At 36.8% G+C, this 27,287-nt stretch overlaps 1 protein-coding gene across 1 annotated transcript; it reads left to right on the top strand.

Moving 5' to 3' along the window:
- On the top strand, window positions 1-26,350 carry LOC148999006 (nucleobase-ascorbate transporter 12-like). Its single transcript, XM_089141541.1, has 10 exons — window positions 1-864; window positions 953-1,050; window positions 1,150-1,320; window positions 2,719-2,819; window positions 3,521-3,656; window positions 3,864-3,914; window positions 4,028-4,315; window positions 17,786-18,020; window positions 24,685-24,971; window positions 25,483-26,350. The coding sequence occupies exons 1-10, from the start codon at window positions 369-371 to the stop codon at window positions 25,702-25,704; spliced, it is 2,085 nt and encodes a 694-aa protein (XP_088997667.1). The 5' UTR covers window positions 1-368; the 3' UTR covers window positions 25,705-26,350.
- Window positions 26,351-27,287: the final 937 nt, after the last annotated feature.

Raw genomic sequence — 27,287 nt, forward strand, 5'->3', positions numbered from 1 at the left:
TGTGTACGTGGTGGATATCTACTTGAATGACTAAATGGAAATATTCTCCATTCCTAAATTCCATTAGATTCCGAATAATTCGGGCGAACAGAGAAAAAGATAGAGATTTGTCTGCAGCTACATTGTCTTAGTTGTAAATTTGTAATCCTTTTTGGCGTTTTTCCGATCCAAATTCGTCTAATGTTCACACGTCTCCTTCCCTGATTACTGAAATCTTGAAGCTTAGCGCAGAAAACCTCTACCTTGCCTCACTCGAAACCCTAAACTAGTGAACGAAGTAAACTACTTCGGGAACTGTAAGTAGAGATCAGATCTAGAGATTTTCTGTATTTGTTATCCAGTGATGCAGATTTAGCTAGTCGGAGGAAATGGCGAGCAGCACCGACTCAACAAGACGCCCAAAGCCAGGGCCATGGCCACCGGCTCCCGAGTCCACTGCAATGCAGTCATCGTGGGCTAAGAAGACCGGATTTAGACCGAGGTTTTCTGGTGAGACGAATGCGAGTGAGTCTGGTCAGATTGTTGCAGCTCCCTCACCTAAAGAACCAGAGCCGCGAGTTGATCTGGAATCTGGCCGTGCTCGGCCGCCTCCTGCTGCTAATGGTGAACTTGAGAATGGGAAAACGTCGGTGCCGACGGATAGAGATCAAACTGTTAAGAAGAGGAGAGAGACGGAGGGGACTGCGAGAAATGGAGCTGCAACGGGTACCAACGGTCAGGCTCGGCCTGACCCTCCTCCGCAGGTTCCGAAACCGAGACGAATGGAGGAGGTTGTGGGTGTTTTGCCTCAGTCAACAGACGACGATGGGTTTGTGGCTCGTCATTCTCACATGAAGTACGAGCTTAGAGACACCCCTGGGCTCGGTGAGCTTTAACAGGAAAATAAAGATTGTGGCTTTCAAATTTTCTTATGATTTTCAACCTGTAACGGATTTTCCCGTAAATGTTTCAGTTCCTATTGGTCTGTATGGGCTTCAGCATTATCTTTCAATGTTGGGTTCATTGATTCTCATTCCACTGGTCATAGTACCAGCAATGGGTGGCAGTCATGTGAGTTTTCTATGCCTGTCATTATTTTTGAAAGATCTCTTTCGTTTATGCACGTTAATTTGTAGATCACCTGGTCTAATTCAAGTTAGTGAGTGTCAGGAGGATACTTCTATCGTGGTGTCCACAGTACTCTTCGTTTCAGGGTTAACTACACTTTTGCACACCTTCTTTGGGTCAAGATTGCCATTGATACAGGGTCCCTCTTTTGTTTATCTGGCTCCGGCGTTGGCGATAGTTAACTCACCTCAGTTCCAAGGTCTGAATGGCAATGTAGGTTTCTTCTCCCATTAGTATATTTCCATCTATGTAGTAATATACTGAGTTTTCAAGTTTTGGTATAAAGAATTTTGGGAAACATCAGTTCTCGTAATTTGTACCCCAATCTCAATGTTCTTTATCCTTCATCGGGAGAATCTAATGAAGTTATTGGGCGCAGTAATAGCTAACTGTTTCACTATTTATAATTTACAAGGTGGTTGAGGAGATGAATGATGCGTATTTTACAGATGACCTTCAAGCTCATCCCTTGAAACAATCCAGTCCTATTCTCTCTTGGAAGTCACTTCATATGTTTGAGAAATAAGTCACTCAGATAATTGTGAGGGAAAATATTCTATCAGCTGACTGTGGAGGGTATATTTGCACCTTCTGTTTTCTTTCCTCTGATACCGAACAACATTTGGCCTCCCCCCCTTTCCTATAGCTCGCTCATATAATCCTGTCCCATATTTTGAAAGTAAAACCATGACACATTGTATTAATTGCAAGTGTGAAAAGATGCATAATATTTTTTTCGAGTTTAATTTCGAGAATGAATGCTGAGGTTTTCCTTATTAGTTATGTTCTTGGAATATGGACTGACATTAATCTTCCACGAAGTGGAGATTTAAATGAGCACTGTTATCAGAGTGACGCTCATATGTTTGTGGAGGGATGCTTTAGGTTCTATTTCCTCATGTTTCGTCCACTATCTCCAAATTGTTTAAATAGTTCATATCATAGTTCAAAATCCTATTGAAATCTTGCCAAAATTTCGCTTATGGCTCTGACTTTAACTACACCAAGATGAAACAGGAGTTGACTAGAAGGATTGGCACTAAATTCAAAATTCTATGATTGCTTTAGTTACAGAATTTTGTTTTGAAAACAGTCTAGGAAGATCTTGGATTCAATACTTGACCCTTGCCTGTTGAGGCATGTCGAAATCTCAAAACTGGACTTGAACTGTATTCAGTTCTCTTATAGAGCTTCTACAGATCAAGGCTTAATTTTCAGAGCTGTGAATAACTGGAGCTGGAAGTCTATGTTCTACTCCTTTTTCTTCTTTAGAATCCCATAAGCACAAGGATCTATTTCAAACCCCAAGACACTCCCTAGTCAAGAGAAAAGTGAGAACTTTTCATATTTGTGTGTGAAACATTTCACGAGTTTGTCAAAGTTGGTAGATTGATGTGTGTTTTGTTGATCACTGGTTACTATACTGCATTTGTGTGTTTTGGTGGTGGTGAAGATATAAAACCAATGAATGGCTGAAGATTTTGTCGCTTTGTAGAAATAGGTTAACCACTGAGAGCTTCTGAAATTTATTTATCTGTCCTTTCTTCATTAGTAGCTTATTTATTCATGGGGACTTCAGTTAATCCTCATCATAATCATTTTCTGTCGCAGAATTTTAGACATATCATGAAGACATTGCAGGGTTCCATTATTATATCTTCTGCATTCCAAGCAGTGCTGGGGTATAGTGGATTCATGTCATTGTTTCTAAGGTTGGTTCCATGAAATATTGTTCATTCTCAACTTTTTATGGTTCTCTCTTTCTGTGCATGTGTGTGGATTGTCAAAGGAAATGGAAGTTATTTATCAGTTTGTTGGATCTACATAGACATAGAAGTTCGCTTTGCATCTTTCACTGGAGTCTTTTTTCTGTGTTAAACAAAATAGAAGCGCTTCCAGTTATTAAATGTATCCAATTTTTTCAAAAGGATGATATTGTATCTTTTCATTGCGTGCTAGATATTTCATTTTGCTACTGTGGACAGAGTAGATTTTGAATATCAAAGATGTTTTTATGGTCTTCCTGTTTAAATTGACACAGATTGAGTCTCAACATGCGAATTTGAGCTTATGAATGTCTCTTCAAGCGTCTTTGGACTTGTGGGTTATGTAAAGATTTTCATAGAAGTTAGAGAAACAGAATGTGATTCAGTTATCTTATAAGTACAATAAATGTGAAATAATTAACTTAGTATGTCCATATCATAAACGTTACTGCATTTTGTTGCAAGAGTCTATGAGAGAACTTTCTAGGGCAAGGCAGTCAGAGTAATATATCAGTGTGAACTTACCTCATCCCAGATCACTGGTTTTGTTCTGTAAAACATATATTTCTTCTACAATGAATTCCTGAATTTTAGAAATTGTTGCTTGCATTTCCAATTACTCATCTTTATCAATTTTTTTTTCTCAGATTGATCAATCCAGTGGTTGTAGCCCCTACGATTGCTGCTGTTGGACTTTCCTTCTATAGTTATGGTTTCCCTCAAGCTGCTACCTGTATTGAGATTGGTTTAGTGCAGATATTGCTAGTCATCGTTTTTTCACTTGTAAGCTTACATGACATCTGTTGATTCTAGTTGCACTTGAATTAAATTTTGGGAGTAACTTCTTATTCCATCACCGTGTTAACAAAATAAGTTGATTATAATGGCTAACTCATGTTTCATGATATGCCAATTGCCAACTTACTTTATTATTATTGTGCTATATTACTCGGAAATGTCTAATATATGTTTCCCTGTGATTTACTGCAGTATCTTCGTAAAATATCTGTGTTGGGTCATCGTATATTTCTAATTTATGCAGTAAGTATACAATCTTTTTATGTTCAGTGGCTGTTCTATTTAGCACATTTTAATTATGTTATTAGAAAATAATTCTCATTTTGAATGTGAATTTTTACTGATATATCCCACAGGTTCCCTTGGGTCTCGCAATCACATGGGCTGCAGCTTTCCTTCTTTCTGAAGCAGGTGTATATACTTACAAGGGTTGTGACATCAATGTTCCTTCCTCAAATATTGTATCTGAAGACTGCAGAAAACATGTTTCAAGGATGAAGCATTGTCGAGTAGATACTTCTCATGCCTTGAAATCCTCCCCATGGTTTAGATTTCCATATCCATTGCAATGGGGTTTACCTGTTTTTGACTGGAAAATGGCTATTGTAATGTGTGTGGTGTCCATAATTGCATCAGTTGATTCGGTGAGTTTCCTATCTTTTCTTAGCATGTATTGGGAATTTGATAGGATGACATTGTTGTATTTTGCTGTGTTTCAGCACTTCCTAATTATTGTACCCAGTCTAGGCAATACATAACAGGTTTGTGTGGTTGCTTAGAGTTCTTGGTTTATTATGCTTAGGCCATTAGGAGATAGTTGGGGCATATAATTTTAGGCACATGGCTCTGCCCGTTCAGTTATTTTTGCTTTGAATTTTTGGTGATGATAGGCTTATATTTCCTTGCATTTATTTATCATGTTTAATTTGCTGATTGTGTCGCTAACCAATCAAAAGTAAAGTCCTAACTAACCTAGCTGGCAGAAAGTATGGGGTCGAACTATGGGGAACTAAAAGGCTAATTTACTAAAATTGAATTGAACAAAACCTAATTTAAAGTAAATCTGATTTTTTTTAACTTTATTAGCAAAAAGGAATTAACTAATAATTAATGTGAAAACTCTAACTTTGAGTAAGTGAGGGTCTTTGGGATATCAAATCCCCAATGCTTTTCACTAATCTATTTAACTCTACACCTCAAAACAAAAGATGGTCTCTACTAGATATGCCTTATCTTCACAAGACTATCTTCCTTGGCCGAAGCTTGGCATACTTAGTTTACTTAGCTATAGAGCATCATTGATCAGACTCAATTAAAAGCATCAGCCAAAAAGGCATATTACTATCAAATTAATGAAATAAGCAATGGTTTATCTACATCCCAAAGAAAAATAAACTAGTTACTCATTTAACAAAAACTCATAAAACAAATAATAATAGATTTGAAACTCTTGCAAGGACTTCGACTAATGCGGACAACACTCTGACGAAAGCTTCATTTTCGGACAAAAAACGCAATTGATCTCTTGGACAAAATAGGGGTGGAGACTGTTTGTGATCTTCTTCTTGCGCAATGAGAGAGAGGATGGTTCGCTTTCTTCTTCTCTATCTTTGGCTGACTCCTTTTTATCTCTCCCGCACACTATGAATTCATCCTCTTTACTCGTTAATTTGACCCTTACTAGTTCCGATTTTGGGAAAACTCAAAAGTAGAAAGTTGTAGATTTTTTCGTTATCTTTCCATAATATCTTGAATCACCTCATCTGAGTTCAAACGAGAGAGTTATGCCCCAAATAACCCAAGGTGGGTTTGTTTGCGAGAGTTTTGGATCTTGTTACCAATTTTTTTCCTTGGGCCTCCACCTGTTTCCAATTTGGCTAAGATTTGTGCTCACCTTGCATTAATTAAATTGGATCTCAGCATTCATGATTCTTGGGCAGCAAGATTGGATCCCATGATTTTAATTTGATTAAAATCCACCAATATCTAATATAGGTGTCAATCTTGCTCCATATTATCTGTAATAACCAAAATCACCTTATTCCTGAAAAAAACAAATGAAACTTAATTAGATCTCTTCTAATTAATAAAGTTTGAGAAATTAAATCACATGCATAATGATAAATGCATGCTTATCAATTACCTTTAAAATGGATTTGTTAACAAGAGTGTAAAATAGATGCTGATATAATGCTTCACATCCTGTAATTTTCAGAAAGAAAATATTGAATACGAAGTAAATGTTCTACTTGTTTTGAGGAACGAGTTTCCATTATCCTTGTTGCTTTAGTTTTTTTTTTCTGCATGTCCCTCTGTAACAGAAATACAAATCTGAGATGAAATCATCAAGATGAGTTTTAAAATGGCTGGAGAAGATCGAACTGTGAGATTTTTAGCCTACAGACCCTTTGCATCCCCCATCTAACATGTAATAAAGGTATATGGGAATTCTGGGTATTAGTTTGCATAATTGTTTCTCGATGCTGCCTTTACCTAGGGCTCCCTAGGTGGTTTACAAATATGGGGATGTTTGAATCCTGAATCTGATGCAATTCTTGTCAACTTAGTTTCACATAAAGTACTTGCAAGATACCTTCAAATCAATCTTTAGGTTTTAGGAACTTTGACCCCCCCACAAAAAAAAAAAAAAAAAATCGATTATGCAATGAATTTTAGAGCATACAGGCCATTTGGGTATTACTTTGCCCAAGTGCCTGATTCATCAGGATTCAGGAATTCCACTGGCTATCAACCAAGCCGTTACCTTGGAGTTGCCCCGATTTTGTTTTAAAAAGTTGGTGTTTTTTGAGTTGATTCTTATACTGAATATGCCATTGAAGTGGGGCAGTTTATGGTGCATTGTTTCCTTTGCCAACTGCATTCTCTTTGTATTCTGTTGGGAGACTAGCTAGGACAAGGGTGCACGCATGGGTCTATTTGTATATTACTAACAGATTACAGCCCCGGAAAATAACTGGGTTGTGTTCTGAAATATGTCCGGGGTTTTGTGTGATCGGCGTATTCCATTAAAGCTTAAAGAAAAATTTTATAGGACCGTTGTTCAACCAGCTATGATGCATTGTGTAGAGTGTTGGACTGTTAAAAAGAATTATATAGATAAACTCAGTGTAGTAGAAATGAGAATGCTAAGATGGATGAGTGGCAAAACTAGGATGGATAAGATAAGAAATGATCATATTAGAGTTGGTTTGGGAGTTGCTCCCATAAGTGATATGTTTCGAGAAAGTCGTTTGAGGTGGCACGGCCATGTTCAATGGAGACCTTTAAATGCTCCCGTAAGGAGAAGTGATATAATCTAGATTGAAGAAGAGCTAGGGGTAGACCTAAGATAACCTTAAGAGAAGTGGTGCGAAAGGATATGTATAGCTTATGCCTCGTATCTAGCATGGCCTCGAACATAACTGATTGGAAGGCAAGAATCCATGTAGCCGACCCTGTTTGTTGGATTGTTGTTGTTGTTTTGAAATGTCATGTTTTTGCTATACAGTGAACAGAAGTTCCTTATGGTGATGCAAATTGAATCGTAGTTGAACTAATTTTTATTATGATCCAAGACCAAAAAATGATGGAGAGGATTTATCAAAATAGAATTTCTTCAGGTCTAACTTTGAACCTGAGTAGCCCAGCCAGCGACCCATGTTTATAGGCTGAGATATACATATGCAATCTTGTTAATCTTCATAGAATAGTCATTGTCCCTTGGCAGCTAGTATGGGAGAATAGTTTTAGGTGTTAACGTCTGCCTCCTGGCCTCATATCATGGTTGTTGGTTCTAAATCCAGTACCTTATGCTCTTAAGTTGTACATAGAATAGTCATTCTCTATTAAATATTGGTTACTTTTTGTCAAAAGTTGGACTTTTCACTGACAAACATAAAATATGAATGCTACATTTTATTTATTTTAAATGAAGTATCAATTTGACAAATGTTAGCTGTGGCTAGAAATGTTGGCTCTTTCTAATTTGTGTCTTCTTTCTTAGTGATGGTTCTTTAGAAGCTTGATTTGCTGGTGGATAAGATGAAGATGGATGGAAGAGAAAGTAAAAGGAAATTACCTGGAATCACCAACCAAGGCCTAGGCTGGAATCACCGGAAATCTACCCACTCAATTGCCCTAGTAGGGCCTGTTATTGCCACATCAGAAGTCTGAGTTAAAATAGAGCTTGAGAAAACAAAGCTTTCATTCGTCATAAAATACTTGGGGGTTCTATGGCGTGACATTCTTTAAATAAAAGCTAAATTTGTACTTATGATGGGAAAGGAATGTGTCTGTAGCATGACAAAGGAAAGTGTACTTGAAACTAGATGGGATAGGTGTCAGAAGCTATTCTAGTATTATTTTCATCCTTAGCAAATAAAATAATAAAACACTCAAACTGAACTATTAGGTAAATCCTGTATTCCTACTTCGTACCAGTATTTAGGCCCATAAAGGCTTATTGTATGAGTTCTCAATGGAACAAAGGGCCCAACATGTGTAGAAACCAACCTAAGAGGTGTAGGCTAGGTTCACTAGAACAATCTATCTCACAGTAGGATGACATGTGGTGTCAGTTGGTAGGCTGCAGTCAAAATCATAGGTTTCAACTCTTGGTTCTTGCATATAGTTGGTCCTAGAATTATCATCAGAGGAAGATTATGAGGGGCGCACTTGACTGTCAAAATATCGGCAGTAGATGGCCTAAATTGAAGTTGTAGGCCTTTGTAGTTTCTACAAAACTCTTTCAGAACAGTGAACTGCAGGAAGAAAACTTCATCTGCCGTATCTTTTCTCTTCAGGAACTTGATGGGTCTTCCTTCAACCATCCGAAGTAACAGTGAACTGCAGAAGAAAACTTCACCTCCAAGTTCTTACCTCTTTAGGAATTCAATAAATTTTCATTCGAACATCCTGACTATAGTTGTCAAGACACTCGGGGATGCGTTCTAGTTCCTTTCTAAGAGCTTAGGCTGCCCAAAGCTGTGCCTAGGGGTCTAAATTCTCAATACATATTTTTAGACTATATCTTATATGATTTATATTTACAACTTATAGTCTAATGGAATGACAAATTGCAATATTCACCCCAAACCCCCGTTGCAACAAAAAAAGAAGAAAAACTAATACTGTAACAGAATATAAATTTTAAATAAAGGGGGGAAAAATGAAGAAATATGCATGTGTTTATTAGTCTAAGATACTAAATGTTAATCCCCATACTTTCTAGTAGTAAGAATCAACATTAAGCCACATCAAGTCATCAAACATGAACATAGAAATAGAAAACAGCAGAAGGAAGGAAGGAAGCTGTTTGAAGTTTGAAAGAATCAAATCATTGTTGGTTTATATGTTCTTGGTATTGGTCATTTTCAGGTATGCTAGTCTCACATTTCATTTAGACTGTTGTGATCTTGTCAACAAGAACTTAGTACTGTTCTCACTTTCAAGAAATTTTCTCTTTCTCGAAGAAATTCATTAATCAAATGATTTTAATTTTACATGAGACTTTTTTGTATTAGGGTAGATCACAAATCCATCCTTCCAACAAACCCAAGATTACTTAAATCTGATTACATTGAAGGAGTAATGTTTTGGTCAAACCATATTTGAGGTGTGCAAATGCGAATGAAAATATATATTTGTTTGAGATATCAAAATCAATGACTAATTTACCACACTTAGGTTTTAGCAATGTCTTATCATATTCCGACTTATGGAATTTTTAGATTTGAGAAAAACCCTAGCATTAGAAAATTGAAATTTTCCTTACTAACAAATCCATTTGTTCTTGAACTAAGGGATTGATTTCTTATCCTTTCGGATTTTTTAAACAATTTTATTAGACTCAAATAAGGGGTATTTCCTTATTTATGATATAACGTATTAAGTGAATGAAACAAGAAATAAAAAAAACATTTACAGAGTTGTAGGCAATGCCTTGATATTTTTGATCCTAATAATAGCTTTAACACTACAACAGGCTGTTAGGAGAGACAACTACTGTATAACAAGTACTAAGATAGGAACAAAGGAGATTGGCTGGAGAAAGGGAGGTGTCACCTCACACTGGATCTCACGGGTCATAGTTACCATGGCTAAGAACCATGATAACAAGATTACATTCATTCATTTAATTGTGGTCGATCACTAAGGCTCTTAAAAATTTGTAGGGCACCACCATTTGAATAAAATAAAGAAAGAATTGGAATTCTAAATAGAAGCTCCACAATTGTGGTAGGTTTTGTTTACATTGAACCACTGAAGATAGAAATTACGAACCAAAGATCTCCTAATAGTATCCCATGCATGGCACCAACTATTTGTGACTTGTCTCCCAAGTTATGGTCAGTATGGGTCCACTAGATCTATAAAAGCTTGTTTATATACTTCAAACAAGGAAAGTGAGATTTTAAGGGGGATACTAATGTGATGTGGAATGAGATGGCTGTGTATCAAGCAAGGAACAAATTTTGGTCGAAACTAGGATTTTGACCTAAGAAAAGGCTGAAAAGGTTTCACATATGATTTATTTTTTGAAATTTCGACCCTAGGTTGCGGGCCTTTATGATGTCCATTTCATCTAATTTATTGCCTCCTACTTATTTAAAGTATAATAAACACAATGGAACTAGTATTTGGCTAAAAAAACCACTGAAAAATTATCATTCAAGTATACTAACAAATGACTAATTCTGACAAGTACAAATTGTACTGCATTAATGCATAGAGTCGTCAACATACATGAATTGTTTGATAGAATGGTTACATATACAACAAGTCTACTAAATAAAATGATCAACTAGATCAAGTGATGGTGTCTCACATATATTAAGTTGAAGCCTACATATCATATATACATATGTATTTTTTTAAAACACATAATTTAGAAAATAATTATTAAAATCAGAAAATGAAAAAAAATGGTAGCAAATAATAAAAAATAACTTTAACAAAACAAAATCATAGATCATAGTCCTAGGCTAAACATATATTAATTTCAAGGCAATACAAGATATCATTAAAGGCATGAACAAAATAAAAATAAAAAAAGGGAAATTTGGAATTGTGGGATATGGCCTATGCTTCATATTCTATTGCTGCCGGAGTTTCCTTTGTAGCTGTTGTGGATTAGGAGGTGTTTGGAGACAAAAGATGAGTAAAAGAGGTGCTTGAAGGTAAAGGAGTCATGGAAATTAGGTGAATATGGGATAGAAATAAACAAAAACTTAGGAAAAACAAGTTGGAATGTTGAAATGGTTGAAATTTCGGTCGAAACCTCTGAAATGGTCAAAATCTCCTAAATTTTGGTCAAAACCTATAACTTTTCTGAAGTAATTGGAATTTCATTTTGGTTTTCAAAAATGCAGGCATTTCGGTTGAAATTTTGATTGAAATTTCTTTTATGGTATCAATATGGTGGCTAAAGAAGTCCTAGGTGAATCAAAAGAAAAGCTCCTTTCTATAGAGAGACTTGGTGGTGCGATAGTGATGTTCAAGCTGCCATTGAGAATAAGAAAACTAGTTTTAAGACATGACAAAGAACTAAGGATGTTGAGGATCTTTAAAGGTATAGGTTGGATAGAAATGAAGCTAAGAAAATTGCGGGAAGAGCAAGGGAAAAGAAATATGAAAGAGTTATACAATAAGTTGGGCCCGAAGGAAGGGGCAAAATCTATTTATAAGATAGTTAAGACGAGAGATAGGAAGAGTAGAGATCTTGACAATGTTAGATGTATTAAAAAATGGGGATGGTAAAGTACTAGTATGTGATGAGGACATTAAGAAAAGATGGGAAATCTATTTCTCTTGAACGAGCTTACTTCAAACACCTATGATTCGGACAATTACACCATTCACCAAGGCACCAATTTTCGAACTTATTTACGGAGAACTTTGATGTCCGAAGTTAAAGAAGCATCAAGGAGGATGAAACTCGGAAAGACACAAGGTCCTAATGAAATCCCAATGGAGGTATGGAAGAGCTTAGGAACCCATGGACTAGTTTGGTCGACTAAGTTGTTTAATAAGATTATGAGCATAGGGAAAATGCTAGATGAATGGAGGAGAAGCGTCGTGGTTCCAATTTACAAAAGTAAAGGAGATATTCAAAGCTGTAATAACTATAGCGGCATTAAATTGATTAGCCATACTATGAAATTATGGGAGAGAGTAATTGAAACCCGTTTGAGACACTTGACTACAATTATGGAGAACTAGTTTGGGTTTATGCTGGGAAGATCTACAACAGAGGCTATTTACCTAATTAAGAGACTTATGGAAAGGTATAAAGAATGTAGGAAAGACTTTCATATGGTATTTATTGACCGAGAAACAATTTATGATAGAGTTCCTAGAGCGTTAATTTGGCAAGTATTAGAGAAAAGAAAAAAGAAGTGTTGCAAATAAATATGTGATAGTTTTTTTGGATAAATAATATGTGACATAATTAAAGATATGTATGATGGTTATACGAACAGTGGGGGGACAAAGTAATGAATTCCCAATTACAGTTGAGCTACATCAACAATATACTTTAAGCCCATATCTATTTACATTTGTAATGGATGACCTAACCAAGGACATTCAAAATGAGGTCCCATGGTATGTTTTTTGTTGATGATATTGTGTTGATTGATGAGACTCAAGTGGGGATTAATACCAAATTAGAATCATGAAGAACAACTTTGGAATCAAGAGGCTTTAAACTAAGCATAATGAAGACATAATATTTAGTTTGTAACTTTAGTTATGATCGGGCAGATGATGAAGTGGTGATACTTGACGATAAGGAGATTCCGTAGACTACTTGTTTTAGGTACCTAGGTTTAATCATAAATAAAAGAGATGATATAGAGGATGATGTGCATCCGGGGTCTTGTGTGATCGCGTATTCTATTAAAGCTTGAAGGAAAATTTTATAGGACCGTTGTTCGACTAGCTATGATGTACACTGCAGAGTGTTGGACTACTAAAACGAATCATATAGATAAACTCAGTGTTGCAGAAATGAGGATGGTAAGATGGATGAGTGGCAAAACTAGGAAGGATAAGATAAGGAATGATCATGTTAGTTGATTTGGGAGTTGCTCCCATAAGTGATAAGCTTCAAGAAAGTTATTTGAGGTGGTACAACCACGTTTAATGGAGACCTATAAATGCCTCTGTCTGGAGAAGTGATATAATCCAAATTGAAGGGACTAGAAGAGCTAGGTTTAGACCTAAGATAACCTTAAGAGAAGTGGTGAAAAATGATATGCATAGCTTAGGCCTTGTATCTAGCATGGCTTCAAACAGAACTGATTGGAAGGTAATAATCCATATAGCTGACCCCATTTAGTTGGAGAAAGGCTTATTGTTGTTGTTGATGTATATACTTCAAGTTCTCTCATGCTGGCTGTACAATGGATCATCTGGAAGTTCACATCCTCATGCCAACCCACACACGGAAGCCCCCTGCTCAGCTGATCTTGCAAATCTGGTAATCTTTTGTAAATGTGCTGCTGGTTGATATTCTCATTGCCACTTTCTCGATGTGGATGGAATACAACAATATAGGTTGGATCAATAGCCCCAGTATGGAGCAGTTGTTAAACAGATATGGAGCCCCAATTGAGAACTTGGCCTTCATAACTGGGGCTTAATTCTACCAAAAACTATGCATGATTCATCTGCGTCAATTCTCCTCGGTTTAGGGGAGGGAAAAAAACTTGACCATGATTTTTCTATTGACTAGGTAATGATAGCATCTGAGTTAACAGCCTTGACAAAGCCCTCACAGAATTCGGGTTGTGCAAGACATTAGGAGTGAAGTCTGCAACTCTAGTACTCTGATGAAATGACGAACTCCATAAAATCTTGACAACATGAATCTCTTGAATATTCACAGTTCATGGGTGGAGTGTTATCGGAGTCTTCTTTCACTGGGTACACATCTAGTATCACTACTAAATCCTTGTCTTTCCTCTGTTTTTTGAGTCTTGCAACGTCATCTTTCCCAGAATGGTTTTCTTCAAATTGATTCTTTTCCTTGTAACTTAGCCTGGTCCCCTTTTTTCGTCTCAGGTTTCTTTCATATCTTCATCTTTATCTTTCACTAAGTAGGAAAACTGGATTTTTCACTCTAGCTTTTGAATAAGAGCCCGATTTTCAATTGAATTGACTCTGTTGTTATTTTCTTTTCACCTTGACAATCAATTGAATTGACTCTGTTATTATCTTCTTTTCTCATTGACAATCAGAAATAGGAAATTGGATTATGGCCGACTCACCCAAAGTGATAGGCTTGTCGTCTTTAACTGTTTCATTTATTTGTCCAATGATGTGCTAAGTTAAGCACAGCATGTGCATTCTCATTTTGGTGTCAGGCTTCCGATACTCTCTAATTTGTTAACTACTTCGACCTCGACTATAGATTTGAAGAGAGCTTCCCCAGTAGGGACTCGTTCTTTAACTTGTGCTTCATCCCTTCATAACTCTAGTTTCATGTCTTCTAACTCTAGACTCATTCTGTGGATTCCTCACCATTGTTATAGTACAACCTGTCAATCAAAATGAAAAAAATCTAAGAGTTCTCTATCCTTTATCTAGTTGTAGCAGTCAAAATGTTCCTCTAGAGAAGCTAATTGGTCAACAGCCATGGGTTCATCAATCCAACTAAGTGTCATGACCTGAACCTGGATGATGGTAGGGGTTCAACCCTCTCGGGCGTTGATCAAATGATCACTTGACTCAGCAGAATCAGTTATGATGAGAACCACCACATTTAGACCACGAGCCAAAACAATCAAATCATGATTTCAAAATCTCACATCTAAAAAATTAGGCATGACATTAAACCTAGATAACTCCTACTAGTGGCAAACTAAATTCTTGTCCAAACCAAGGTTCAAGTTTCGGCCACCGCGATATGACCTAAATTTTGGAATTTCGACGAAAACTGCTACAAATTCTGCTAGGTTTGGTGCTAGGATTGGGTGTTTTATGCATTGCCAGGGTGTGGTTATTTTTTGGACAACCTATTTAGGGTCTATAAACACATATCCATGGTTATTTTGGTTATGAAACAACCTAAATGTTCTTTTGGATTTGCACTCTTGTTTGTGTCTATGTAGTCAAATCGGATTCACACATCTAGATATTCTTGACGTATAAAGTCACATTCATGGAAGCCCTATTTTAGGCTAAGTGATGCAGAATGGAAGACATATTTACGAAAGAAGAAGCCCATTGGGTCAAGCCCATCAAAGGCCTAAAGTTGTCACCTGAATCAGCCCATGGCTTTCATGGGCTATGGCTGTTTTAGTGGGTTAAAGTTAGCCCATATATGTTGAACTTCGTAGTCTAGACCTAAGCCCAAATCTAATTTTTGGAAAGTCAATAAAAGGGGCTTTAGTTTGAAAATAAGAGAGTTCATTGTCAAAGGAGTTCTCCTTTGTCAAGAGTTAGGTAGTAGTTGAGTTATTAATAGGTAGGTGGTGTTAGCTAGTGGTTGGATGTTGCCATTAATGTTAATGTCTCTTTAGAACTCTATATAAAGAGACTTATGTAAGTGGTGAAGACACAACTTATGAATTGAAATCAAATTGTTTGCTAGCATTCCTCCTCTTTGGAGAACCCTTGTGTTTGATCAAGGTAGGTTGGTGTTCGATCCAATCGATCTACCTTGCGGTGTGAAGCCCGGGTGTTACATGTTACATTGTTATTGTCACTTTCTTCATTATAGTTCTGCCCCTATTTGAAGATCTATTCAGTCCGTTCCGTTATATGCTATTATCCTTAATTCCTTATAATACCATTTTGGTTTCAGCCCTCTTTCCCATCTAAACTCTGTTTCACCTTAAGTCCATCAAATTTGCAATTGATTCCCTGTGAAAAGGTCCTATTTGGTTACTGTTTTGATCAATCAAATTCAGTATCTACATTACTATGATAACACATTCAAATGATCATATTGCAAAAATAGTTACTTAAGGTATTTTGTATTCTAAAATTTCTGAGATTTTACTGAAATTTTTGGATCGGATCGAAATACCGAAATTTCAATGAGATTTTATCGAAATGCCACTCAACAAGTCAATTTTGTTTTGCAGATATGTTTATTTCCGTGACCTTGAAACATCCAAAATCTTGTGAAACTGGTGAAACTTTGCTGGATTTCAAAACATGGTTCCAACTAATAAGGACCCGTTTGATGACCCACCAAAAAACAGTTTCTGGTGTTTCTTGCTTCGATAACCAAGTGGTGGCCCAATTCGGCCTGGCCTGGTCGGGAAGAGATTCACATAGAGACTACTGCTATCTGGGAATAGATATCTATGTTAGCTAGCAGAAAAATTGGCTGAAAACAGTTTTGTTTTGCATGATTTTTGCATCATAAATTGAAATTTATGAAAATTTTTGCTTTGAGAAACACTTTAGAGGTGACAGCTACTTCTTGTTGTGTTTGTTTCTCAAAGCAAAAATTGGTTGCGGGTTGGGTTTAAGTGAAACAGTTTTAGAAGGGGTATTTATGGGATTTGGCACTCTCAAATAACAATGGCGAATTTTGTAAATTTTATTACAATTTTCAAATTTGTTTCAAGAAACAGATTTTATCAAATGCCTATGGGTTTTTTTTTTTTACTTCCAGTAGCAAGTTTTATCAAATGCCTAGAAAAGTGTTTCTGCTTCCAAAAGCACTTAGAAACTGAGTGTCTTTGGTGTTTTTCGAAGCAAAAACACTTGGTGAGTTATCAAATGGGTCCTAAGTCTTCGAAATTCAAATGATTATAAAGTTTACACCTTTCTTGTACCCTACTAAATCAACTAATGAAATTAAAAAAAAAAAAATGAAACTAAATTTTGTCTTCAAGTCACCCTAAAATCTCTGCATCTGAACCTTAACTTCATCTTGATCCTCTGTGATGTAAGAAAAATGGGTGAGCTACACTGCTCGATAAGTTGGACACGCTACAAAAAAAAAAAAAGACAACCTGTAAGCGCCGTCAAGTAAAACAAAACAGTTTCTGTTTGCTTAAAAAAAAAATTAATAAATTCAATAATCACTTTTAATTTCTGCAGAGTCTTGTTGCTTTAGCTGGTATAGAGGGAAATGCGCTGCTACCATCCATAATATAAGTGGAACCTGGCCACAGTATTGGCACCCATTTTGCATCAATGGGTGTTCTGACGGCCGCATGGAAGCTCTTCCTGGACATATAACATTGGGTCAAATGATAAAATATTAAATAAAAAGACAGAAACCTGTACTAAGGCAACCGTCCAGCCAGCAAGGTAGTCATGTTACTTGCATCTGATAACGCTATGCGTCATTTTTGCACCTGGTTATAGCCTTGGCAACTTTGGTTTTGAAGTGTACCTCTTCCAGACCATCAGAATTGTTATTGGGAGATATAGCTGCGGAACCTCCATTGAGTTCATAATCTTAAATAAGGAACACTGGAAATTCTCTAAGAGAGAAAATTTGATTTCCTTGGATCTGTTGTCCTGGATTCTGAAATGCCACAAAAGATGCTGAGAAATCGGACAAGTTTTGGTTCAGATTACACTTGGAACCAACATTATATTTTCCTAGCTATGGTGTTGTTGGTGTAATAATCAGTAGAGCTGTATACTCTAATTCAGTGTCGTGATGTTTGTTTCTGCTGTTCCTTGTCATTTTTGTCTTTCTTCTGTATTTGACGCAGGTGTCTTCTGCCCAGTTAAATTTGTGTATCATAGATGTCATCAGTAATGGGACTTTTGGGGATTGTTATTTGCTAATCATCTGATATAAATCCAACTGAAAATTTCTTGAACTCCGCAAAAGTTTTCATGGATGGTACGGGATATCGCAGCATTTTGATTATGGTTGTTAATTGAGAATACATGATGATCTAGAACTGTTATCAGAAAAGGTGTGAGGGAAATTTAATGCGTTCCTCCCCCATGATCTAAGCTTGAAAGCATTCCTTTACTTATCCAGATTTCACAAAAAACATATCAAGGGAAATATGTAGTAAGCTGAGGCCTAATTGCAATTTACTGTAGTCTGCTGTATGTAAAGAGTTTTTTAACTATGTTAAAAGATTATTTCATAGGTAGACCCTGATATTTCTAAATGATTGTTGTAGGTTGGCTCATACCATGCATCATCATTATTGGTTGCATCCAGACCTCCAACACCAGGTGTTCTCAGCCGTGGTATTGGTCTTGAAGGACTTTCAAGTGTCTTGGCGGGTCTCTGGGGTACAGGGACTGGTTCTACGACGCTGACTGAGAATGTGCACACCATTGCTGTGACCAAAATGGGTAGCCGGAGATCAGTTGAGTTAGGGGCTTGCATTTTGATACTCTTATCTCTTGTGGGTAAGTGTGTTTATATTTCTAGTTACAATACTGAATTGCTGACTGGGAAACATCTCTGCAAAAACTGGTCTCAGCTTTATAGTATGACTTCGTGGAATATTTCCTGCATGGCACTCCTTTATTTGGTCCTTGATTGCTACAATCACTGTACTGTGCGTCCAGTACTCTGAATGCCATTTGGCATGGGAATATTTGGATATTCGTTAGGACTAAATCTATATATCTATGTTTTTCTCAACACATAGTTGTACACGTGTTCACACACACGGGCGAAACTAGGATTCAGCATGGGGGGGTGGCGAAGAATGAGAGTCTGAATCAACTTCCTGTTGGGGGAGCACATACTTTGTGGGCCCATATAGGTCCCACGTCTGAATTATTTTATCATATTCAAACGTAGGCATACATATTTTGTGGGGCCCACACATTAAAAAATATTTGAATTATTGATAATGATATTTTTTCCCTTGACAAAATATGGGTAAATTAAAGCAACACTACAAAAAAATATAAATGACACATGATTTCAGACATAAAAAGTTAGATGCAACCCAATTTTTTATATTTTTAGGTAGGAGATGCAAATTAATCGTAGTTAGTTAGCAATTAGTTTGCTAACTATAGATATTTCATGCACAATATAAAATCAAATAACAAAAATAGCAGAAAAAAAATAAAGAAAGAGAGACTATATAATCAAATAAAAAGAATTATAAAAAAAAAAAGAGAAAAAAAAAGAGAAAAAAAGAAAATTAAGAAAGAGAGCATGCCTAATTGTGGTGAAGATTTATTTATTTTTTTCTTCAAATTTTCCTTAACCCACGTTTGTAGAAAGAGAAGAGAATAAATAGGAAGAAAAGAGGAGAGAGGAGAGAATAAATAGGAAGAAAAGAAGAGAGAGAGAGAGGAGAGAATAAATAGGGATTGAGGAATTAGTTTCTAATTAAGAATGCCATTTATACCCATTATTTTACCTTTAAAAACTATTCTCAACATTGGGTTGGGGGGGGTAAATAATGATATTTCACATATGGGAAGAGAAAAAATAGGAAGAAAAGAGAAGGGAATAAATAGGGATTGAGGAATTATTTTTCTAATTAGGAATGACATTTATACCCATTATTTTATCTTTAAAAACTATTCTCAACATTGGGTTTTGGGGGGGGGGGGTACATAGTGATATTTCATGTGGGAAGATAAAAAATAGGAAGAAAAGAGGAGGAAATAAATAGGGATTGAGGAATTAGTTTCTAATTAGGAATGACATTACACCCATTATTTTACCTTTAAAAACTATTCTCGACTTTGGGTGGGGTGGGTGGGGAGGGGGGGGGCTGTGGCCCCTTCGGCCCCAACATAGGTTTGCCGCTACACATACACATACACACTAAATATGTTAAAAGTAAAAATGAAACTACATTGGTTCTTTCACTCGTCTGTTTTAATCTTGTTTTGTCATTCATATTTATTTTAAGAGTAATTTTTATTTGGATACCTCGAGGTTTGACTTAATTTTATTAAAAAAATTACATTTTTCATTTGCCTCCTCTGTGGTATCTCTAAAAACCAACCAAGGACACATTGTTATTTTTATGACCAAAATACCCTTTTGCGTTTTTGATTTTCTTTCTTCACCTAGTAGCATATTCAGTTAGAAGATTACTCCAGTACCAAACTGTTGGTACCTCATACCTCCGTAACTGTGAAAATTGAAGAAAGAAAATCTAAAGGACACAAGGGGATTTCGATCATAAAAATGACGGTATGTTGTTAATTGGTTTTTTTAGGTACCATAGGAGAGGCAAATGCAAAGTGTCATTTTTTTTCTTCATAAAAGACTTGGAACAACCCTTAACCCTTTATTTAATTTAGCCTATTTGAATCATGTTTTGTTCTAGTATTCTTCTCTATTTAATGCAACATCATCTATCAACTCAAAAGAAACTAGTCACTGGTCCAACAGGACATTTTCACTACTTCTCCACAGCAGTGCAATCATCGGTTTCTGGTTGAAATGTTTGGGCTTTCTCAATTGACTCACTCTCTTCTTTTTCATCAATTAGTGCTCCTTTTAGGCGTCTTTGGATGCAGGTCATGCAGTCATTTAGTCTTTTTCCCCCCTTTCAGTGAAAGGTCAATTAAGTTAAAGAAAGGAAAAATATAGCACATATGGTTACAGGTAGTCAAAGACATTTTTCAACATCAAGAGAAACCAGCAAGCAACTAGTTAATTCTAATATTGGATTGCCTTAAGCATCCCTTTCAGTATCTTACAAAATCAACCTAAGCCAAAGTCCAATCGTAGCTGCATTTTGTTTCTTTTCAGCAGAAGCCAAGTAATTTGGAATGGGTTAAGCTTCCAAAAACAAGAGTAATCTTCCATTCTATAGGTTCCAAGTAAGGGCTCAGGGCTTTCTACCTCCGAACAGAATCCATAGAGGAGCTTTTGGTTGACTAAGCAGGCCACCATGAGTGAGTTACACTCAACCACAGCTAGTTCACTTTCATCTCCTTAACTTTCTTACAGCCCAAGAATGAAGCCTCAAACTCAGCTTTAAAATTAGTTTTCCTCCAAGCCAAATCAAGAGGACACTCACCACCTTTGTCATATCATCACAGAAAACTCCCCTGCACCCGAGTTTCTTGGATTCCCTATGAACTGCCATCAAGTAAAATATTGAACAGCCCATCCTTGGAAGGAGCTGAAACGCTGCTTGTGATGTTCTTGAACTCACCACCTAGGTGTTGAGACCCAATCTTCGAGCCATCATAAGATCATTACAAGAGAAACCTGTCCATTAACATTGTATTTAGTGAAATTCATCTTTCTTTTCACCAGCTTAACAGTCCTGGCATCAACCTATTTCCTATGCTTCCCTTCAAATATCCTAATTTTCCTTTTAAGCAATGTTAAATGAGCTGTCAGAGAGAGAGGGGAAAAAATAAAAAAACAATGACTTTTTCAACCAAGCCTTGCCTAGCTTCATTAATTTTGACTTGGCTGTCCACCATTGGACTAGCTTGTAAAACACTGCTGCCGCTCCCATCTTACATCAAAGCTTGAAGCACTCCAAATGAAGACAGCATCATTACATTTTACAAAGTGATGCTCCTTGGCCTCCGCAGCATTTGCACACATCTCACAATGAGACACAAGTTGAATACTGTTGCTTACATTATATTAGTTATTTCAATGATTATTTAGGAAGTTTAATGGGAAGTTATTTGTTTTAGATATTTAGTTAGAATATGATGTATGTGGGTTATGTGGGAGAAGTTTTAGGAGGTTTGAGTAGTTATAACTATTGGGTTGGTTTTCCCTATTTAAGGAGATAATATGTAATTGAAGAAAGGAGTTGAAAATTTTTATTTAATTTTGAGTAAATCTTAAGAGAGGATTGGCCGCCTCCCAATTGTGGCCAAGACGTTAGAGGCTTTGTCTGTAAGGCCTCAAGCTCTATTCTCCATCTTCTCTTTCTCTCCCTTCTATTTCTATTTCCTTTTTTATTCATGTTGGAATATCCGTGCACGTATCAAATACCTCTTTGCATAAACGTTTCATTCTACCGAGAGCCTGTTCATGAACAGCCACCAACCAAACAACTCTTGCCACAGATAGTGCTGTGTGTTCCACCCCATATTGCTCCAACCTACCTCCAAATATCTGCAGCCAAACGTCCCCATGCAGGCTTGAAATGGAACATACCATTTGTTGAAGGACTCCAATGATATACATCAATTTCCCCATTTCACGGGATCTTTATTCTCCTGACAATCTCAAATAAATCCTAAACACTTGGAATGAAAGTGAAGGTAAGACCCAATCCCTACCTTGAATAATATCTGCAATCTGGGCATTTTTATTTGGAAAGAAGTGTCATCCAGCATAGGGCTTTTTGCATTTGAAGAGGAGCCTACTCACTGGTCTTCCTGAACTGAACGTTGATGCAGTTCTGGGACAGATCTGCAATGGTAGGCTGTAATGGTAGGAGAATTAGAAGAATAGGAAGAGGGAGATGGGGGAAGTAGAGACAGGCGAGGGAAATCACACAAACAATGAACGCAGTTTATCTCAATTCAATCTGAAAATTCTATCCAAATACAATCTATTTAAAGAAGGTAGAATGCAAATTCTAGTTGAAATCAAAATCCAGAAGATAACCTAAACCAAATCTAAAACACTCTCACATAGTTTTACTGAAAGAAGTAGAAAACTGAAATAAAATAGTCCAACTCTCACATAGTTTTACTGAAAGAAGTAGAAAACTGAAAAGTAAAACTGAAATAAAATAGTCCAACTTGTTGGACTGGTTCTTTTTTGGGTTCGACCGAACCAATTGAACTGGTCTGATACTGCATCTCTCCTCAGCTTAAAAGAACTCTACTTCGACGAGCTTGGATGAGGTCCAAGAATTCCATTTGAGTCAACCCATCGTAGAAGGTATGTACAAGTAGTCTTCTAAGCTTGCTAGATGGAAGATCTTTCACTGGGAGGAATTTCATCTTTAGTCCATGCCAGATGGAATATGTGTTCTCATAACCACAATGCTTGACTTTCTTGTCCAACAACCATGACCATCATAAAAGAATGTGGCAGACTTTTAAAGGAAGAACGTCACACTGCACCTGATCAATTTGCAAAACACCTTTCATTCACTTGAGGGTTTGTGTAGTTCACCCATTTTTTTTTGGGGTAAGGGTTTGGGTGTGGTTCGTCTTCAAGCCTAGCTTCTGAACAACATCTTCAGCAACTATAGTTATGCAGGTGGCAAGGCATCCAAGGCGTTTGTAGATCTTCCTAAATCCTAAGCGCTATGGCGATTAGGCAGCTGCAAGGTGTTGCCTTAGTGAACAAAGCATTTTCTTTATGGTGTTTATTTTATTTTATTTTTTATTTTTAATTTAATTTTAATGCCACCATTTTATGTGGCACAAATAGCATACTAAAATGTTTATGCTTCTACTTAAAGAGTCATAATAGTGCAAGACTATCATAACAACTAGAGAATTAAAAAAGAAATAGACATAAGTGCATCTCATCATAGTACCATAGCAACATAGTGTAATAACATATGATTATGATTTACATAAATATGACAATGAAAGCAGTGACACTCTATGATGTCAAACTAGTAATGATTTTGATGGTGTATAGAATAGAGTTTTTTTTTTTTTTTTCCTAATCTGATTTCTAACAAGTCCCAATAGATTTGGTCACTTCTACAAAGGTTCTGGCTTTTTTTCTTCTTTTTTTATTTATTTTATTTTTTTATTTTATTTTTTATTTTTAATCATTTAATCTTAAAAAATATAAGTACAAAATGTCAAAAAAGTGACCATTTAGCCCATAAGGTGTCAATGTGGTGTACAAGGCATCGCCTAGAGAATAAAGAGTGGATTACCATCACATTGGTGCCCATTAAACCTTGTTGCCAAGGTGGTGCTTGGCAACTATTTGATTGATTGCTTGAATTTAACCTTAATCAAAGTAAAGTTAACTTTGTTGACCTTTCATGTGGTTTTACTTGATATCTTGTAAAGAAGACGATTAGCCTAAACATAGGATCATCATTCAGACCTCCATCAGCTTGTCTATCCCCTAACAGTAGTCACATCTTTTCTTGGGTCTGTCAATATGACGGTTTGTGCCTATCCTTTTCTTTGTACTTCCATTAAAAAGAATGGCTGTTTTTCTCACTCGTTTTTTTTTAATTTTTTTTAATTTTTAATTTTTTTATTTTTAAGTTGCCTCTTATTTGAGTGCCAATACCATATCAAATTCTGGTACTCTTCTTTCTTTTTTTTTCCTTAAAATTTGTTTTTTAATAAATTTATGAAGGTTTAGATGCATACAGAATCTACTTCTGCTTGTTTACCAAAAAAAGAAAAAGAAAAAAGGCATCTATTTCTGCTTTGCTGGAAGTTGATGATTCTTTTCAATCTGTTATGGAGTCTTTTGTGAGACTTTTCCATTTACTGGCTGCTTTACTCTATGGAAGGAGTGAGATATTAGAGTTTTTCTTTTTGGTACATAGATACTAGAGTCATTGATGAAAAAGGGAAATGTGTGGATTATTTTTTTTCTTTTTCTTTAGGGTAAGAAATTGTGCAGATAATTAGGTGTTAACACTGTAACTAACCCTTTTTTTTCACCGAAATCCTTTCAATTTGGGACTGTTAACATCTCAGATCTTGTTCAGAATTAGATAGGGTTTGTTTAGGTGCTTATAAGGGGCAGGCCTTGGAGCAATGGTCGGTGGGCCATAGTTGTAGCCTGAGGTCAAGGTATCCAAACAGCTTCTCAGTGAAATGTGTTGGGATATGGCTGTGGGAAAAATGCCCCCGGGACTCTTACTTATGTGGAAGCCTTAGGCACCGGGTTCATTCTTTTTACTTTTTATTTAGGTGCTTATCAAGGCAGTCTAATTGTTTACAGTAATGGCTAGATCTCATATTATTTTACCATTTAAGCATTTAGTGAACCCATTTAGCAAAGAAATTCATCAAATCCACATTGCTTCTTTTAATAGCTCAACATGTGCAACCATGGTCTGGAAAACTTTTATAGATTTGGTCGATTGCTTAATTTTTCCCTTGTAATTCTGGTTACTAGATTTTGTTCTCTTTATACCATGGTACTGATGTCCTTGTCATGCTTTTATAGGAAAAGTTGGTGGCTTTATTGCTTCCATACCCAATGTTATGGTTGCTGCATTGTTGTGTTTCATGTGGGCAATGCTCACCGCGTTAGGTCTGTCAAATTTGCGTTACAGTGAAGCAGGAAGTTCCAGGAATATTATCATAGTTGGGCTCTCTCTGTTTTTCTCCTTGTCAATACCTGCCTACTTCCAGCAATATGGTGTCGTTCCTAATGCCAACTCATCAGTACCAAGCTATTTCCTGCCATACGTTGTGGCATCTCATGGATCTATTCACAGCAAATATGGCGGGGTATACTTCTCTTCTCAACTTTCAGTTGTTGAGAATTAAACTGTGATATTGTTCAATTTTTGGTCATGCGAATTCATCTACTACTGAAAAGAACATGTGAATTTATTTATTTATTTGTTTTATCTTTTTTTGATTTCCTTTGAAAAACTGATTACCTGGGTCCTTCTAAACTATCTGATCTTGTGGGCTTATCCACATGTCAAAATGATCCAGAGAATCTAAAAAGGTTTAATGGCTTTAGTTGAAATGATTGTCTGGCTGTAGTTCATCTGTCATTCTTTAGAGCTGTTACGGAAGTTGGGAACTTCAGGTGAATAGAATTGTATTAACAGATGAGAGTAGAACTGGAATATCTTTAAATTTACTCCTGTACAAACTTCCTTACAGGGAACCTCAGTTGTGAGTGATGTGATTAATTAATAGCAGTTTCTTTAGAGTTTACTCCTGGATGAGTCTCGATATGGGGAATTTCAAATAGTACTGTGATTAATTAACGATTTTTTGGTTGCAGTTGAACTATGTTTTGAACACCGTACTGTCATTTCACATGGTCATTGCATTCCTCTTTGCGCTAATCTTGGACAATACCGTGCCCGGAAGCCGGCAAGAACGCGGGGTGTATGTTTGGTCTGAACCAGAGAATGCAAGGAGAGAGCCTGCGGTTGCCAAAGATTATGGTCTGCCCTTCAGAGTTGGACGAGTCTTCAGATGGGTCAAATGGGTTGGGCTTTGAGAAACAAGGTTTTTATTATCTCATTCATCGTTACTGTCACACACTCATCTGCAGCAACTCCAGAGAAATCGCCGGACGCGGTAACAAAAAGATTAATGATGCAGGTGTCAGTTGCTCTTAATCAACTGCATCAAAATGAATACAGAAAAGGTATTCCATCAGGAGACATGTATGATATCTTGTTCCAAGTGACTTCTGTACGATATTCAAGTCGGAAAAGAAAATCGGTAGTTGTAATTCTAAAAACATACAGCATATGTAGTCCTGAGTTGTGGGGAATCGCTACATGAGATGGATTCTTTTTGTACTTTTTCCTTTTTCCCGTGTTCATCAGTTAGTTTCTGAGTTTCCACTTTCTGGAAAGTTTGATACCTGGAATAATATTGAAATTGAGAAATTTTTTGTACAGGAATGGAGGCTAGGTTCTTTCACAAGAGTTGGTCATTAAATATATGCTCATGTAACAACTTTTTGAGAAATTTACGGCTATGGTTCTTGGGCAAGTTAGACTAGCTACTTTGTTTAATACGTAATTCATATGTGCTGAAATTTTTGGAGCTCTAGGGATTTGGTGCTTCAAATTGCAGCTGCTTTAAAATATTATATGGTAATTGTCGATTTTGTTTGATCCCAGGTCCTTGCTACTGCATGATTTCAGAGAGGGAGATAGAATAACACCGTATGGAAGTTTCTGACGGTTCAGGGAAGAGTAAGATAAAGGAGAGGTGAGATTCGAGAGCTGACCACTTTAGCTGGGCTAATACATTCCTTCAGAAATTCAGGGAGTTGCAATGTCACATAATCATTGGCATCCAATGGGAAACTACACCTATCCGTGGGGAACCTTCTTACAGCACGTATTCCTTTTAAGAAAGCCGGCTGTCTCCTTGGCGTGTTGATCGATGTGGCTCTACCTGGCTTTGGTCATGTAGTGGTTTTTGCTCATGTTGCTCATCTGATGTGGCCTCCTTACGAGCTTGGTTCGCTTCATCACCATTCGCTGCAAGACCAAGCTTGTCCTCAAGTTTGAAGGAAGGGGGCAGAAAAGAATTTCGTCGACCCAGGAGACATTTTCAGGTGGTAGATGGCGCCACTGAATCAGTAATTGGAGAACCAGCTGGTGGTGTCGATGGAAGGAGCAACAACAAAAGATGGTCATCAGCATTGTTTGAGTCGAGATTTTCATGGGCCAGGAGGGGATTTGGTCCGTGTCTCTCCCTTACAAGGCTTTAGATTCGAAATATAGAAGATAGGATGAATTTGTGCTTCTCCGGGAAGAGCCAATTTATTTCGGTCATTTGGGTCATTTGACGAAAGTGGAGATCTTTTCCACCTAAGTTGTGCCTCAGACCGTTCCCTCTCAAACTCACAATAAGGTGGGGTCCACATTGTTTAGCCAATTTTTGGTTCAGGCATCGCACTATGGAGCTCTGGACTTGAGGGCCTCAACCGGACATACACCCAATTGCATTGCCAATGGAAACGTCCAGATACTTGCATCTTCAATCTTCCATAGACTGTAAAATAACTAAGTATCAGGAGCATGAAAGCACAATGGGAAAGCTGGAACTTCTAAGCACGTT

Source organism: Hakea prostrata, unplaced genomic scaffold (assembly GCF_041222555.1).
Source record: "Hakea prostrata isolate BN-2017 unplaced genomic scaffold, UWA_Hpros_2 contig_70, whole genome shotgun sequence".
Classification (NCBI taxonomy): domain Eukaryota; kingdom Viridiplantae; phylum Streptophyta; class Magnoliopsida; order Proteales; family Proteaceae; genus Hakea; species Hakea prostrata.

Bases quoted from the DNA above. Each gene is read 5' to 3' on its own strand.
- LOC148999006 (XM_089141541.1), top strand. From the start codon at position 369: ATGGCGAGCAGCACCGACTCAACAAGACGCCCAAAGCCAGGGCCATGG. The intron at 2,820-3,520 runs GTTGGTTCCATG...TTTTTTTCTCAG, and splicing joins TTCATGTCATTGTTTCTAAG to ATTGATCAATCCAGTGGTTG. The intron at 3,915-4,027 runs GTAAGTATACAA...TATATCCCACAG, and splicing joins GTATATTTCTAATTTATGCA to GTTCCCTTGGGTCTCGCAAT.